The sequence below is a fragment of the Adelges cooleyi genome, unplaced genomic scaffold (genome assembly GCF_023614345.1).
Source record: "Adelges cooleyi isolate 19-005CV unplaced genomic scaffold, UGA_ACOO_1.1 ACOO_flye_CR_arks_rails_tigmint_CR_PRNA_247, whole genome shotgun sequence".
NCBI lineage: Eukaryota > Metazoa > Arthropoda > Insecta > Hemiptera > Adelgidae > Adelges > Adelges cooleyi.
The window spans coordinates 12,552,160-12,566,371 of NW_026095912.1; the positions used below are offsets into that span (position 1 = coordinate 12,552,160).

At 35.3% G+C, this 14,212-nt stretch overlaps 3 protein-coding genes across 3 annotated transcripts; all 3 read right to left on the bottom strand.

Annotated features, from left to right (window-relative positions):
• Positions 1-1,673: 1,673 nt before the first annotated feature.
• LOC126836702 (uncharacterized) lies at positions 1,674-4,193 on the bottom strand. The gene is made up of 2 exons (XM_050570312.1): positions 3,693-4,193; positions 1,674-2,921 (listed from the first exon to the last, which is right to left on the bottom strand). The coding sequence occupies exons 1-2, from the start codon at positions 4,077-4,079 to the stop codon at positions 1,905-1,907; spliced, it is 1,404 nt and encodes a 467-aa protein (XP_050426269.1). The 5' UTR covers positions 4,080-4,193; the 3' UTR covers positions 1,674-1,904.
• A 1,255-nt stretch (positions 4,194-5,448) lies between these two features.
• On the bottom strand, positions 5,449-7,835 carry LOC126837191 (uncharacterized). Its single transcript, XM_050571015.1, has 2 exons — positions 7,340-7,835; positions 5,449-6,579 (listed from the first exon to the last, which is right to left on the bottom strand). The coding sequence occupies exons 1-2, from the start codon at positions 7,703-7,705 to the stop codon at positions 5,449-5,451; spliced, it is 1,497 nt and encodes a 498-aa protein (XP_050426972.1). The 5' UTR covers positions 7,706-7,835.
• A 1,061-nt stretch (positions 7,836-8,896) lies between these two features.
• Positions 8,897-11,259, bottom strand: LOC126836721 (uncharacterized). The gene is made up of 2 exons (XM_050570328.1): positions 10,629-11,259; positions 8,897-10,150 (listed from the first exon to the last, which is right to left on the bottom strand). The coding sequence occupies exons 1-2, from the start codon at positions 10,995-10,997 to the stop codon at positions 9,095-9,097; spliced, it is 1,425 nt and encodes a 474-aa protein (XP_050426285.1). The 5' UTR covers positions 10,998-11,259; the 3' UTR covers positions 8,897-9,094.
• Positions 11,260-14,212: the final 2,953 nt, after the last annotated feature.

Consider the following 14,212-nt stretch of genomic DNA (forward strand, 5'->3'; position numbering starts at 1 on the left):
AAAAGGTTTTTTTTTTTAATTTATTGTTTAATTACAGAGTTTCTCTGTTTGAACAAGGACGAAAATGTTATTATGCTGAAAAAAGGTTATGAGAGTTTCGGGCTTTCAGTAGCTCATACAGAAGTACAATTAATAAAGTTCGAGTCCAACATACATTAAGTAGTTACCAAATTGACAGAGATGATCGGCGTCACCGCTGATGAAATTTTCGATTTTACCGGCGCGTGTGAAGGAGTGCAGCTGGAAACCATCAAAAACCGATTAGAAAAAAAATACTATAAATTCCGCACAACAATTCACAGACTGCATTAAAACATCTGATAAATGATTCTTAAAAACGATGTTACGGCTTACAAAAATGGTTTACTTAAATCTGAAGCAAAATAGTAATAGGAATGTTTATCAGCTAGATGGTGTTAAGAAAATCGCTGTATATATTGCATTATTAGTATTGTATTGCTGTTTGTATGTATCTGGCAAGTTTTGACATTTTTTAATTATGTAGCGATACTCTTTTTTATTTTTTTTGTGATTGAGATTATTTTATTGTGTGAAATTGATGGTAAATGATGATGGTGTTTATCATTTGTTTTTGCATTTTATGTATAATTGTATATCATATTTCGTATTATGTATTTTATTTGATTATATATATTTTTTATGGTTCAGACCGCAGAGGTACCAGTTTAGGTAGCAGGTCTTTTTTTTATAGTGACCGGAATTCATTTAAAACCGTCGCTCCCGGAAAAACATTGAATCATGGATATGTTATAGCATTACGAACATATAACCAACATGATTTTCCGATCGCCCCCAGCCTAATAACATATCCATGTTAATGTGCAATTTCATACTTATGTTATTATTACATATGGGAACATATTATATTCGATTGTACGATACTTTTGTTTAAATCCTAAAAACATCATATTTCCTTCTTCTTTCAACACAACCTAACCATCTTGATTTATCTCAGACCTCACATCCACTTGATTTTTTTTTATTCTAACTACTTACATTCGCATATGGTTATTGCGATTTGCGATGTATTGTTATATATAATGTACTCGGACAACACGTTTTTTTCTATCCATAACAAGATTCTTTAATTTATATCATAATTTCTAAAATGTATTAAATTTAGTCTATTAAACTACACTAATAGTGAGTACAAAAATGAACTACTAAAAAAATTACTATTTATTTGTATGTATTTGTTATTGAAAAAAAAATTTTTTTTTGCTCACAAATAAATTAATCTTAAATTACCATTTTTTAGGCGGTTACGCAATACTCTGATATATATCGTCAAGAAACAAACAAAAGAATAACATTCCAATAAAAACCAAACATTGAACATATTTACTTGTTAAAACAGCTATTTGTATCTTATGAAATCTGGTATTTGCCATAATATAAAATTTGATAAAAATTACTCTAATCCTTGAAAAAATTATTTAATTAATTATTTAAATTAAAAAGGCAAGCACAGTGTAGCCAGGGCATAGTAGGGATTATAACAAATAGTAATAATTTCACTTAAGAAAATGACTTCGATGACTAATTTTTATTTTTGTTTCCAACTCGGTTTACACCATGGTTGTTTAGCTATAGAATTTTGTAAATTAAGAACAATTTTGATTATAAAGACTACTTACCTAGTTTCTAGTCTAAATAAACAGAAGGCATACACCAACCTTACATTAGTTCACATGCGAAATTAAGACCGATGTGACATGGGACATTTGTTTTTTTTAATACAAAGGTATATTTTTAAAATAATTTACTATTTTCGAGAGCATAGACATTATTATATTATTATTATTAATAATCTGTATGTTATAAGGGTTTTTAAATATTTAATTATTTTAATCTTAACAAAACATTAGTAATAATTCATATAATTATAACTTAATAATCATATTGATTATCTTGAAAAAATTATTTCCGTTGAAAAATGTTTTAATGCGGCCGATGAATTGATGTGCGGAATCTATAGTTTTTTTTTCTATTCGGTTTTCGATGGTTTCTAGTTGCTCTCCTTCAGACACGCCGGTAAAATCGAACGTTTCATCAACTTCGACATCGAGATCTTCTGCCAATTTCGTAACTATTGTATTTATGTCGGAATCGAACTTCATTACTACATCTATTTTGGATCTAGGAACCCAGAAAAAACTCTTATAACCTCTTTCCAGTTTAATTACATCTTTGTCGTCGTTCAAACTGAGAAACTCTGCGAAGTCGGTCAAAATTGCAAGCCATTCTTGCATGTAAGATTTCACCAAATTGAATTCATGTAGGTTAATCAAAACGATCATAAACTTAAAGTGGATCTCGGAAAACCGCGCCATCATGAGTTTAAGGAAATTTATGCACATCGTCTGGCATTCTACCAGATAACTGAAGTTCGAATTATCTCGGTGAAAAATGCGAGCTTCGTTGTAGGAATTACTAGCATTTTCGGATAGCTTTCCCCAGTTGATCCCCACGTCATATTCTTTATAGATATTACTTATATTCTGGTATAAACCAAAACCGTTAAGGAGCAAATCATGGAGAAACAACGAATGGTAACTAGCTCGTTTCAAGCCGCTTCTGTAGTTTGAACGAATGAGACTTTCGATTAAAGCGATGTTTTTGGAAACATATGTCCTCGTTTTTTCAAGTAATATATCCGGTTTACCATATATTTCTAGGTATTCGTTTGCACTTAACGACAGGTTCACTGCTAACCTGTTGTTTTGGGGACAAGTAGCATCATATTCATCCTGTATTAGTTTGCAGTTATATTTGTGTTCTGTTGACAATAGACTTCTATCAGGATAAGGGTGATGAGGTTTATTCAACAATTGGAGGTAGTAAAATAAAGCCCACAACGTCGGCGAACGTGCGGCGTCCAACTCGTACAGAGTGCTCATCTAAAACAAAATGCAACTTATGATTAACGTTTGAAAGGAATTTGCAAACGTAATAGACCCTAATGATCTATAGTTAGGTTATGGAACGACATCCGTAATAAACATAGGAATACCTAAGTCGAGACAATTAATATGTTTTTATTCAATAGCGTCGCCGACCTTATATATATATATTTATACTTAATGAGATAATAATAATGACGTCAGCACTGTGACACTAAACGTGACGAGCAAATTTTCAGAATGACCCCCAGCCATAAGACATATCCATTGCAATTATTTTAAGAAAAAAATAATGTCCTATCCTTAATGAATCACTCTGTATAATTGGTTTTTTTGGTTGCCCTCTTAGCTCTTTTGCATCTATTCCCGTTGCCACCTTAACTGACTGCCACGTCGTTAAATACCCAAAATACTTCAACCCGTTCTCATCCATTTTTTTGTACAATTACTGGCACACCAACAATTTGTCTTACATGTTCATTATTTATTCTATTCTTCATAGTTACTCCAAATTCAAAAATAATGTATATTTCCGTTTTAATATCTTATCCACTGTTCAACTAGCAAAACCATTAATGTTATAATAATATATTTTTTAATATTTCAATATTTTATTTTAGAGTCCTTATACAGTTTCCTACACATCATTCAACCACATCTTATCTCCATACTAAGGTCGTCTCAAAAGCAAACATTGTTCAATTTTCGGATCTTAATCTCTCCAATCTACCAACCGGCGATTACAATAACATAGCTAGAGGAAATCACCTGTTTCTGGGCGACATTCTCGTACATGGTGATCGTTTCAATCGTCTGTCTCAAATCCGCATTGCCGTCCAAAAGCACCTGGGTAAGACTCAAATGGATAATACTGTTAATCATGTACGTGCATCTCAAGTTCAGATGTAGCCTTGGATCTTGTCTGAATGTTATATAGTCGGTTTCCTCGCAGCCGGTGTCTATAACGTTTGTGTCCATGTTGAAATCGGTGTCGATGAAGTCCGTATCCGAAAAATCGCTTATATCACGATTCATCGGCCCTTTAACACAGGGCAGGGTTAAATTATTACCAGCCATAACAAACGTCACTAGAACTCCACAAAACAAAACGATCACCGCCAAAAATTGTATCTGCCCATAATTAGTGCACGGCATGACGGCGGTAATATCTTTATAGTGTTAAATACGTCAAACAAAAGCAATGGCTAACACACAAATAAACAATACAGCTAGGCGGGATCCTAGTTGCTGGTTGTCGTTCGACACCCCAAAATTAATGGCTTAGGCGTTTTGCATTTTCTGCCAATTCTTGTTTGTCTAAAGTCTCGGCATACTGTTTTTAAACGCTTCGGTAAAACAAAACAATGTCAACATAAACAGTTTTATTTTTAACTCTAAACTACGTTATGTGTACGCTAAGCTTATCTTGATTTATTACTAAAAGCACACTATGTAAGTACAATGCACAAAAAGCTATTTACAAAAATTGCTGGATGCTCAAATACATGACAAAAAAATTGCCACTAGACTTTCATTATATAATCATATTATCTGTATCGCGTTTAGCCTGACGTTGAGTCGTTGAGCAGCATATTGTTATCGTTGGAACTAATAGTTTATGTGTTATATCCAACTGTTAATGGATCACCCGGTATATTAGAACACACACTCACACATATATGTAATACAATTTTTTTTACAGTATATACTCGTTTAAAGTCAATAAATTAAATAATAATTTAAAAAAGGTGTATTGTTGGTTAAAATGTATGTATGTTTTTCAAATGTTTGTTATAAAATGTTATTTTTTATTTGTTCATATATTATGCATAATATATTTGGTTTATAATGTTATAAGTCATAATAAAGTTTTAAGAACTCATTTAATTCATTTTATATTTCTTGTACATTATTACTTGTGAAAGCTTAATTTCAGAAACATACTACTGACACTTATATACACATGTATATATTTTATACCTAACATTGCCTAGACATCTCTAGAAAACCCGGCCGTGCCTTAGCCCGAAATTAACTTTGGTTAGACTAGTCATTAGGCTAAAGGGGTAGTATTATACGCTTGACAACAGTCAACAATTTGTGTAAAAAAATATATAATTCGGGCGGAGGGGAGGGGCAGTGCTCGTGTTCCCGGTGTCCCTCTCCTAACTACAACGCTATAATCATGTAAAACTATGAGATTAGTGTTAATGTGAATTTTAGCGTTTGGAACATATTTTAGCAAAATACACTCTGAACACTGTTGTACAATATTCTGCATTCAAAACATTTTAACAACAGTATTGTAGCATTTAACATGTTTTCCAAAAACATGTGTCTTGTGAAACGTATGGATAACGTTCAATTGCTACCTGGGAAAATGTGTGGCTTACGTTAATAAATAACGCACGTTTAGATTATCTAACAGAAAAATATAATAATTGAAATCTAGTTTTGGTGGAGAGAAAAGCGTATAATAGTGTTAAACGTTAATGTATTTACTATGTACCAAAACATCATCGCGTTAAACAATTGAATGGTTCGATAACGGTTCGGACAGCGTTCGGACTACTGTAAAATCGACGTTTCCAAACAACGTTCGCATGTGTTGGACAAACGTTTTTGAACAATAAATACTGTTTATCTGTATTTTCGGAACTGTCGACGGGTACAGGAAGTTTGGTAATATGAGGGTCGAGTAGTATGTGTAATAGGTCGACGTAAACTCTTTGCCATCCAACACGATCGGCGAGGTGGCGGACACGCCAAGGGCGTTCGACAAACGGCCAAGCTCTAATTGAATGTTGCTTACTACCATTTGGCTTTGCACTTCGTCGTACAGGTCTGCTGTGTTCACGTGGAAATTTGACAGCAAATACTCGAACGTGCGGTCTTCGGTCAAGTCGAAGATCATCGCAAACTCGGTGAGTATCTCCAACCACTGTTCAACGTAACCGATCTTGTTTTTCTTCAGCATCACCGCCATCAAGGTGTCCGAGCGCACTGCTATGACCATTTGTCTCATGTACTCTAAGTGCTTCAAAGTTAGCTTTAACATCATGATTTTGACGAAATCCACGCACATGGTCTGGTACTCGATCAGAGGTCGTAGTTGGTCGGCGAGTAAATCTTCTAAGCTGCGAGCCCTCTTCAATGCTGCTTTCAGCCTTTTCGCAATGTCGTTCCAGACCACCTGTACATTGTACGCGATACTAAGATAGCGGACGTCTCGACTCGACCCGAAATCGTTGAGGTACAAACTCCTGAGAGATATCGACTGGTCGCTAGTGTACCGCAGTGTCTCCGATCCGCGGTTCAACTCCATCATATGGTTGATGGACCAGATATTTGTCTTGACGTGTCTCGTTATTTCGTTGAAACACCCGAGCGGATTGTCTTCCATCAGGTCCATGCATTCTTTTTCTTCAATTGGTAGTTTGCCATCGAACCTGTTGTTTTTGCGACACGATTGCACTCCGTGTTCCATTTGGTCCGAAATCAACGCGTGTGCTTTGATCGCCCTCTCCTTGAATTCCGATTCCGTACGCCCGTCCCCGGCAAAGCATTCGGGATATTCACTCAACAAGTTTATGTACAAATAAAACGACCACATTGTTTTCATTTCTTCGGCGCCGAACTTGAGCAACGTGTCCATCTAAAACATAAACCGTGGCGGATACAATTGAAAGGATGACCTAGGCAACGTTGCATGTGACTTTTTTTGAGACCGGCTCAAATTTAGATGGTAAAGCTCCCCTATACAATTTTAAAAATGTAACGTGCAACGTTGCTCCAGCCGTTCGTTTAAGTCTGTATAAAAGATCTGAGATCTATGCTAATCGATTGTCTTTGATTTTAACCAAAACGATTACATTGCTATTAATTTCATATCATAACTCGATACGTGAATTAATTATGAATTCATGACTATCATTGATTTGTGTTTACTTATTCATAAAATACGCAAAATTACATCTTGAATCTGTCACTTTGGCCGAGTCTAAATAAAAATGTAGCTAACCTTAGCACAAAATAAGAGATTTAATAAGCGATATTGCATATGAAACGTTACCTTTGATAAATTTCACAAGCTATAAATTAATTTTAGAATTTTAGAATTAGATCAATGCACAAGTTATTACTATACAAGGTGATCATTCTAAAGTCATCCACTAATATCTTAAATGATTTAACCAGTAATTGCATTTTGTTTTGTTGTGATTTTATACAATATGATCTCAATTTTTCACAAACGTTTATGTTTTCAACCTCCTACCAAATGAGTCATTTTTATAACCGATCAAACCCTATAATATATTGAGTGGATCACTTTTAAATGATCACTCTGTATACTATGACAATAAGTTTACAAAGCTGTCTAAGTAAACCGAAGACCCCATTATAGAATTAAATACCTGTGTCTGGACTGTAGTGTCATACGAAGTAATCTTCTTAACTGCTGTATCAGTGTTTTCGAAATGCTTTAAAAGCAAACCGGTAAGACGTACATGGTACAAACCGCTTAGTACATACGTGCACTTCAAATCTTTTTGCTTGTTCCGGCGGGTCGATTCCACTAGTTTCTCGTCTCTAATTGAAATCTCTGTTGGCAATTCACCCTCGTAGCCAGTGTGTATCATCATTAATTCGTTATATTCTTGATCAGATCGCCGTGATGACCATAATATATTACCCCCACCCACTGGATGGTATAGTAGTACAATATCCATTAAAATAATCGCCGCCGACAGTTTAGCTTGCACCGCGTTCATGAACCACATAATTTTTTTAAATTACATATTAAATTTAACGTTTGTAATATTATCAAAAGAGCTGTTTGGTTATATTGTGATAGAGAACTGAGCTACTGAAAACCAAACAAGTGACGATTGATTTCCGCAAAGTGTTGTTCCAAAGAACCTCAACGCGCCTTAAAACAACTTTGTAAATACTCGCGATTTAGTTTCGTGCAAATCAAACAAAAGATGCGATAACATATTTAGTAAAATGCACACCTAAAACAAACGCAGATTTATTAAAACTTGAAAATATAACACATAAGGATAACGTAATGAAATACACCTTTCACTACGAAAAATAATAACGGACTAAGGACTGATGATAATGTAGCATTACTACCGATATACAAGGAACTCAATAATTACTGAAAAGTGCAATTTTTTTTTATAAAAACATCTGGGAATATAAACCCCGCTAGTTCAATGACTTAACTACACCTATGTTTACACAAACAATATATTATTCATAACCGATTAATTTTACAGCTTAGGATGATACCACTGTACTACAGTCTCTACTCTTACGCTAAAAGTTTACTTTCACACTAAAATATATTTTGTTATTATCCAAATTTTGTAACTCCTCTATTAAATAATTTTGCGCCCTCGATAGGAAGCTTCGGCTCCTTGGATTTTTTTTTTTTTTTTTGGAGCTCAGGATGGTAATAAAATCATTTGTATCCTTAACGAAAATGGAACGACTTGGCAATTCTTATGTCCGTCACTATTGCCTATGCGGATTCGAGTTTGCCCTTAAGATGTTATAAATAACGTTTTTTTTTAGTTGTCCAGATGAACTGATTAAATTTAGGAGGGAATGTTGGAATTGGCTATAGGGAAAAAGGGAGGATGGGATAGGAAACTCTCCCCTTCCTTGCTCCCTTATTGACTGATCCACTTGTCTTATTCATCCTCTCCCTGCCAACAGGCATGAAGCGATATGAAAGTTAAGTTTTTTATTAATTTAAGAGGTTAATAGGTTTTTTGACATGAATGTGTCTTATATTCGTCTTGCAGCCTCCACATTTTCATGATCAATTTACTTTTCTTAATGGGAAAAACTAACGATTTGTTTTTAGTTACAAACTTACTCAGTGTAATCATGTTTAATGATCAAATGCTTTAATTATATACATGTTTAAATGTGTTTTAATTCTTAATTGCAAACTCCTAACTACCACTACCTGTTAATTACCAAATGTATTTTATAATTTAATGATTCCGTTATTTTTCAAAAATAAATGAGGTCACAAAACTATTCTAAGCTGTAATTAATTAAGTTGAATAAACATCTTTGACTTAACTCCAGTTTTGGATAATCTCGGCTGTCATCTTGAATAAAGACTCACTGATAATTTGCCATAGTTGTTGTTAGGTTTCTATTTGCTTACCAATCATGGTGATGATTTTGAAACTGACATTTTTAAACGAGTCTCTCACCAACTTCACGAACGATTGAGCACTCTTGATACTGTAATTCTCTGTAGGATTGTCTCGAGCTTTCTGGGTGTTGTACGTGTAGAAAAACTCTTTGCCATCTAATATCATCGGTTCCATGGCATCGCAACCGAGCAATAGCGACAAATTGTCGATGGCTGTCATTAAAATATTAAAGATACCGTTGTTTTCCGTTTTATTGTACACGTGTACGCCGTCGAAACTATCCACCAAAACATTGAACAAAGAGTCATCGGTTAAATCTAATATGAGTGCAAATTCGTTTAAAATGTTCTGCCACTCCGTAACGTATACTTTTTCATTCGCCCGCCGTGGTACGGCCGGAACAGCCGGGTTCAGATTCGATAGTACCTTTTGATTCAAGTACATGAGATGTTTCAACGTAAGCCGAAGCATAATGAACTTAACGAATTGAATGCACAAGGTATGGTATCCGACCAGAACCGCCATCCCACTTGTTGTTAGCCAATCCATTCGACGCGCGTTAGCCAAAGCTCTGTGCAGCGTGCCGCGCACATTATTCCAAACGACCTGAACGTTAAATGCGATCATCATGTAATCGACGTTTCTATGAGATCCGAAGTCATTGAGATATAGATTTGTAAGCGACATGTAAGCGGCACTACCCCACGTGACGATGTCCTGGTTGTTCCTAAGCAACAGCGCGTTGATGTTGGTGATATTATTCAGCACGTCCGTCATGAGTGCGTCTAAATTATAAATTATCGCGGGATCTACGTCGTAGTTAGTGGGATCGAATTCACCCCCTGGGCGACACTCGGCGACAGTTGTTTTAATTTGAGTTAAAATTGCATCGTGCACCGTCATAAGCCATTGCAATGATTCGGCGTCGTTAGAATGGCCGTCCGAAGAAACGCAATCCGGAAATGAATTCACTAGTTTGGTGTAAAAATAGAACCTCCACAGCAAGTCAGTATCTTCAAAGCCGAGCTCGTACAAAGTCGCCAACTAAAACAACATAATCAACACATAAGTTATTATTCGCGTGCCGAAAATGTTGGTGAAAAGTTTGCGTGGATCATTAATTGTTAAACTTCATGCAAAATGCATAAATCGATGGCATAGCGTGCATTGTATTTCACATGGCTCCTGAACTTTTACCATGAATATTGGAAGACTAAGAGTCATAGTATTGGTGTTGGATGACATAGTATTTTATCGAGTTCGTGTAACGTACGATAATATGTCATTCTGGACTTATTAAAAAACAGTCAAGTACAATTAAAAAAAAAAATAAAAATCATAACTTAATTCTATCTAGTAGTATGATTCTTAGAAAAATATGTTCGGACCCCTAAATAAGGCCCTGATCAAACCCCTCTTTGATGGAAAGCCATAATAGTTCCAGCATATTTGGTGACTAGGAAAAAGGCGTTTTATCGAAGGATTTGATAAAAGGATAATCAAATAATTATTGTCATATTACCTGTTTCTGCGCGGTTCCGGAATATTGATTGATTGTTTTGATCACTTCGGCCGTGTCACTGCAAACGACTAACATTATACCGGTGCGACTCATGTGCACTAAGACACTGGACAAGTACGAGCATTTCAAATCGTTTAACCGACTACGGCGTATGTTGGTGACCAGCAGTTGGCTGTAGCGACCTGCTCCGTAGTCTTGTGGGCCAAGTGGATAGCCGGTCTCGATGCGTAGTAGCCGGTTATATTCTTGGACTAGCTGAATGCGATCGTCTGGCGTCAATGAGGTATCGCCTTTGGATGCACATGATATGCGAGTCACGCCATACCAAACTGTGCTTGCCAAAACCAATATTACCCACTGCAAATGCATAGCAGCAACACCTACTGCGTGCAAAGTGGTGGCTGATGTACTTGGACGGTTTTGATTGACGTGCGAGGACACCCCCAAACACAAACTAGTACTTAGATAACGGTTTTTTTTCTGTCCCGTGAATTCGGATGAACGGTTAGGTGAAAACGGTGTAATACTTTTTATAGCGAAACGATCTTGCACGCAAAACAAATTGACGCAGCCGATTTACAAGACACAGTTCAACGATTGTAAATCTTGTAATGTTTGCACTTATCCGAACTCTGCTTAACCTGTGAATAACAAACAAAAGAATTAAGCGCATTTTTATTTATTCCTTTGTGTTAACTATGACTGTCTTCCAGCCACGAATAATACGTTTTACTCGCATCTAAAGGAACACAAATAAATAAATATAATGCAGAATTTTCGATAAACACTTGTATTTGTCATCTTCGCGCGTATACCCTCAGTCGTTACACCAGGTTAATGGTAAGTATTTGGGTTTTTTCACCGAGAACTATATGTTATTTGTTTACATTGTTATTTACAAAGATTTCCACACAATCTCGTCAGCCGAATACATAGTCGTATAACCCAAATGGTAGTTGACTGTTTCAGTAAGCTTCTTTGTAACCTCAATATTTACAATATTTAAATAAAAGATGTGCATCTTTTAAATAAATATATACCGAGTGATTTTTTTTATCATGGGCTACTCACCATCTCACTGTATTTAATAAATAATTACATTTTTTTTTCATAGTGTTAATATAATATGATCTCAATTGTCTACACATTTTTATATTCCTATCCCACTCCCAAACTAATAATTTTTATTTTTCAACTTTTGAAACTTAAATGGCAACGCATACATTTTGTTAACTTTTTAAATTGAAAATAATGTACTAAATATTTTGCTGGTCGATAACCAGATTTGGATAATAACTATTTTTTAATTTATTGAAGTTTCAAGTTTAGGGTAGGAGGAAATGCGGAACGTAGTATTATTTTTATCTGCGCCGTCCTAACTTTTAACTCTTATAACTTTAAAAAGGGAGGTTTAAAAATTAAAACTGATTATTAACCAGTCAACATTTTTAGTAAAATATTCTTAACCCTTTCGTTACTGACATCCTCGTACGATGATTCCACTTTAAAAATCGAATAAAATATCAGTCCGATATGTAAAAAAATTGTTGATTTTTTTTTTCGAAAAAAAAAATCCCAGGAACGAAAGGGTTAATTTATAAAGTTATTCAAATTTATACGTTACCACTTAAGTTTCAAAAGTTGGGTAGGATCATAAAAACTTGTGTAAATTTGAGATCACATTATATAAAAACACTAAAGAATATTAAATTATTAATTAAACCCTGTGAGATATTGAGTGGCCCACTATAAAAAAACCACCGTATATTCGATGAAATAAAGAAGTTAAAAAAATAACTTCCTAATAATTTTTTCCATTTTTTTTTTATTTAATGTTGTTATCGTTATTTTAACTTGGAAATATTTGTTTGTTTATATTTTAATATTGCCTTAATGGTTTCCATTAATTCTTTTGTATTGGTTAGCGCTAATTTTAGGATTCTACCGATGATATAGGTCTCGGTTTTCCCGTCGACGGTAACACGTTTAACCGTCCAAGTCGAATCGATTCAAATAGGTCGTTGAATTTGCTATTTTTCCCGGGAAAACCATATCACGGCTGTATAAAACCAACAGGCTCAAGTAACGGGGGTTTTCCCAGTATAAACAAGTATTTATTATTAGTATTGTACAGTACGAGTAGTAATAATTGAAAGCCGTTTTGCGGTCGGGAAATTATAGGTTGACTATGTAAGTGTTACGTCTCCGACGGTGCTGTAGGTGAATACACAAAACGTGTGCATGCGTGTCCATTGTTTAATATTGTATCCCAAGTATACGGGGGCGAGGTATGTTATTTAAAAATTTCGGGGTTATTCTTTAGCGGTAAGGGGTCGCCGGCGCCATTAAACTTTAATGCGTTTACGGTGGCCAGGTCGCACGCTAAGGATGAACACAGCTACTAGAGACACTATATAATTCACAAATACGCCAGTTACCGCCTACCGATACACGAAGATGTCCCCCCGTGCAGGTATCGGGTAGTTATTATCGTTGTGACCATTTAAAATATTCAACTATGACCTTATTCCGTTTAATAACGCTGCACGTTTCGAGCGTGCATAAAAAGAAAAAACTACCACGTCCATCAATATAGTCAGCACCAGTATTGGTTTTTGGTCGTCGAATTATGGGACGAAAACATACACAAACATAGAAAGAATTCGACGATTGGGAAAATGTATGTAACAGCAAATAATAATATCCAACAGTTTTGGGAATCTTAGTAAATAGCGATTTGCCCAGGAAATGGAAACAAACGATTACTATTTAATTTTTGTATTGTTTATGTTCTGACTTTCTTCAGTTAAACAGCTATACGAGCCTACGTGAATCGATTAATTTCATTACAGTCATCATTATTGTATTATGTCGTTCAATCTGACCTTCAACCGTATTATCTCAACCGAACCAATAAGATCCGTCCTATTCGATTCAATTCCCCAGAGCTTTTGAAGTAACGTTGGCCAATACGAGACACTGTGTCTATCAGCAACGGGAAGATTTGTTTACACGAAATCTTTCGTGGAAGTTATTCAAATCACTTACTTCCATTTTGCTCTCCTGTACATACTATCTATTCGTACCTTTATCATACTACATGTACTCACAATGCTATTGGACAGACCACCCTTGTGTAATTCTACCAAAATATACTATGACCTGTCCGATCCAGCTGCTGATTCGTCCGTACCTTTTTTCTAGATATAAAACACATTATTGCGCGTTAATGGTATTTAATGGCAGCAAGCCGTATACAAGGAATTAAGCACTACACTGGTCATTGACCAGATGAGTTTCCAAATAGTAGCTGTTATTCCGCAGTAACAAACACAATAACATGCGATCGTGACGTTTTCTACGATATTGTCTGTTCACTTAAATCTCGAATCTGACCACGCTTCGATAGGTTCGTGCTTGGCGGGTTGCTAAATATATCTTGTTTTTTTTTTTACGACCAATTATAATGAAAATTTATTAGTTTGTCCACCGGCAACGTGTGAGAATAGGATGAACAGATTTCTCTCTCTCTCTAACTGGCAAGATGCTGGCAAGTCGTCAGCGCGCAAACGGTAATAGTAATA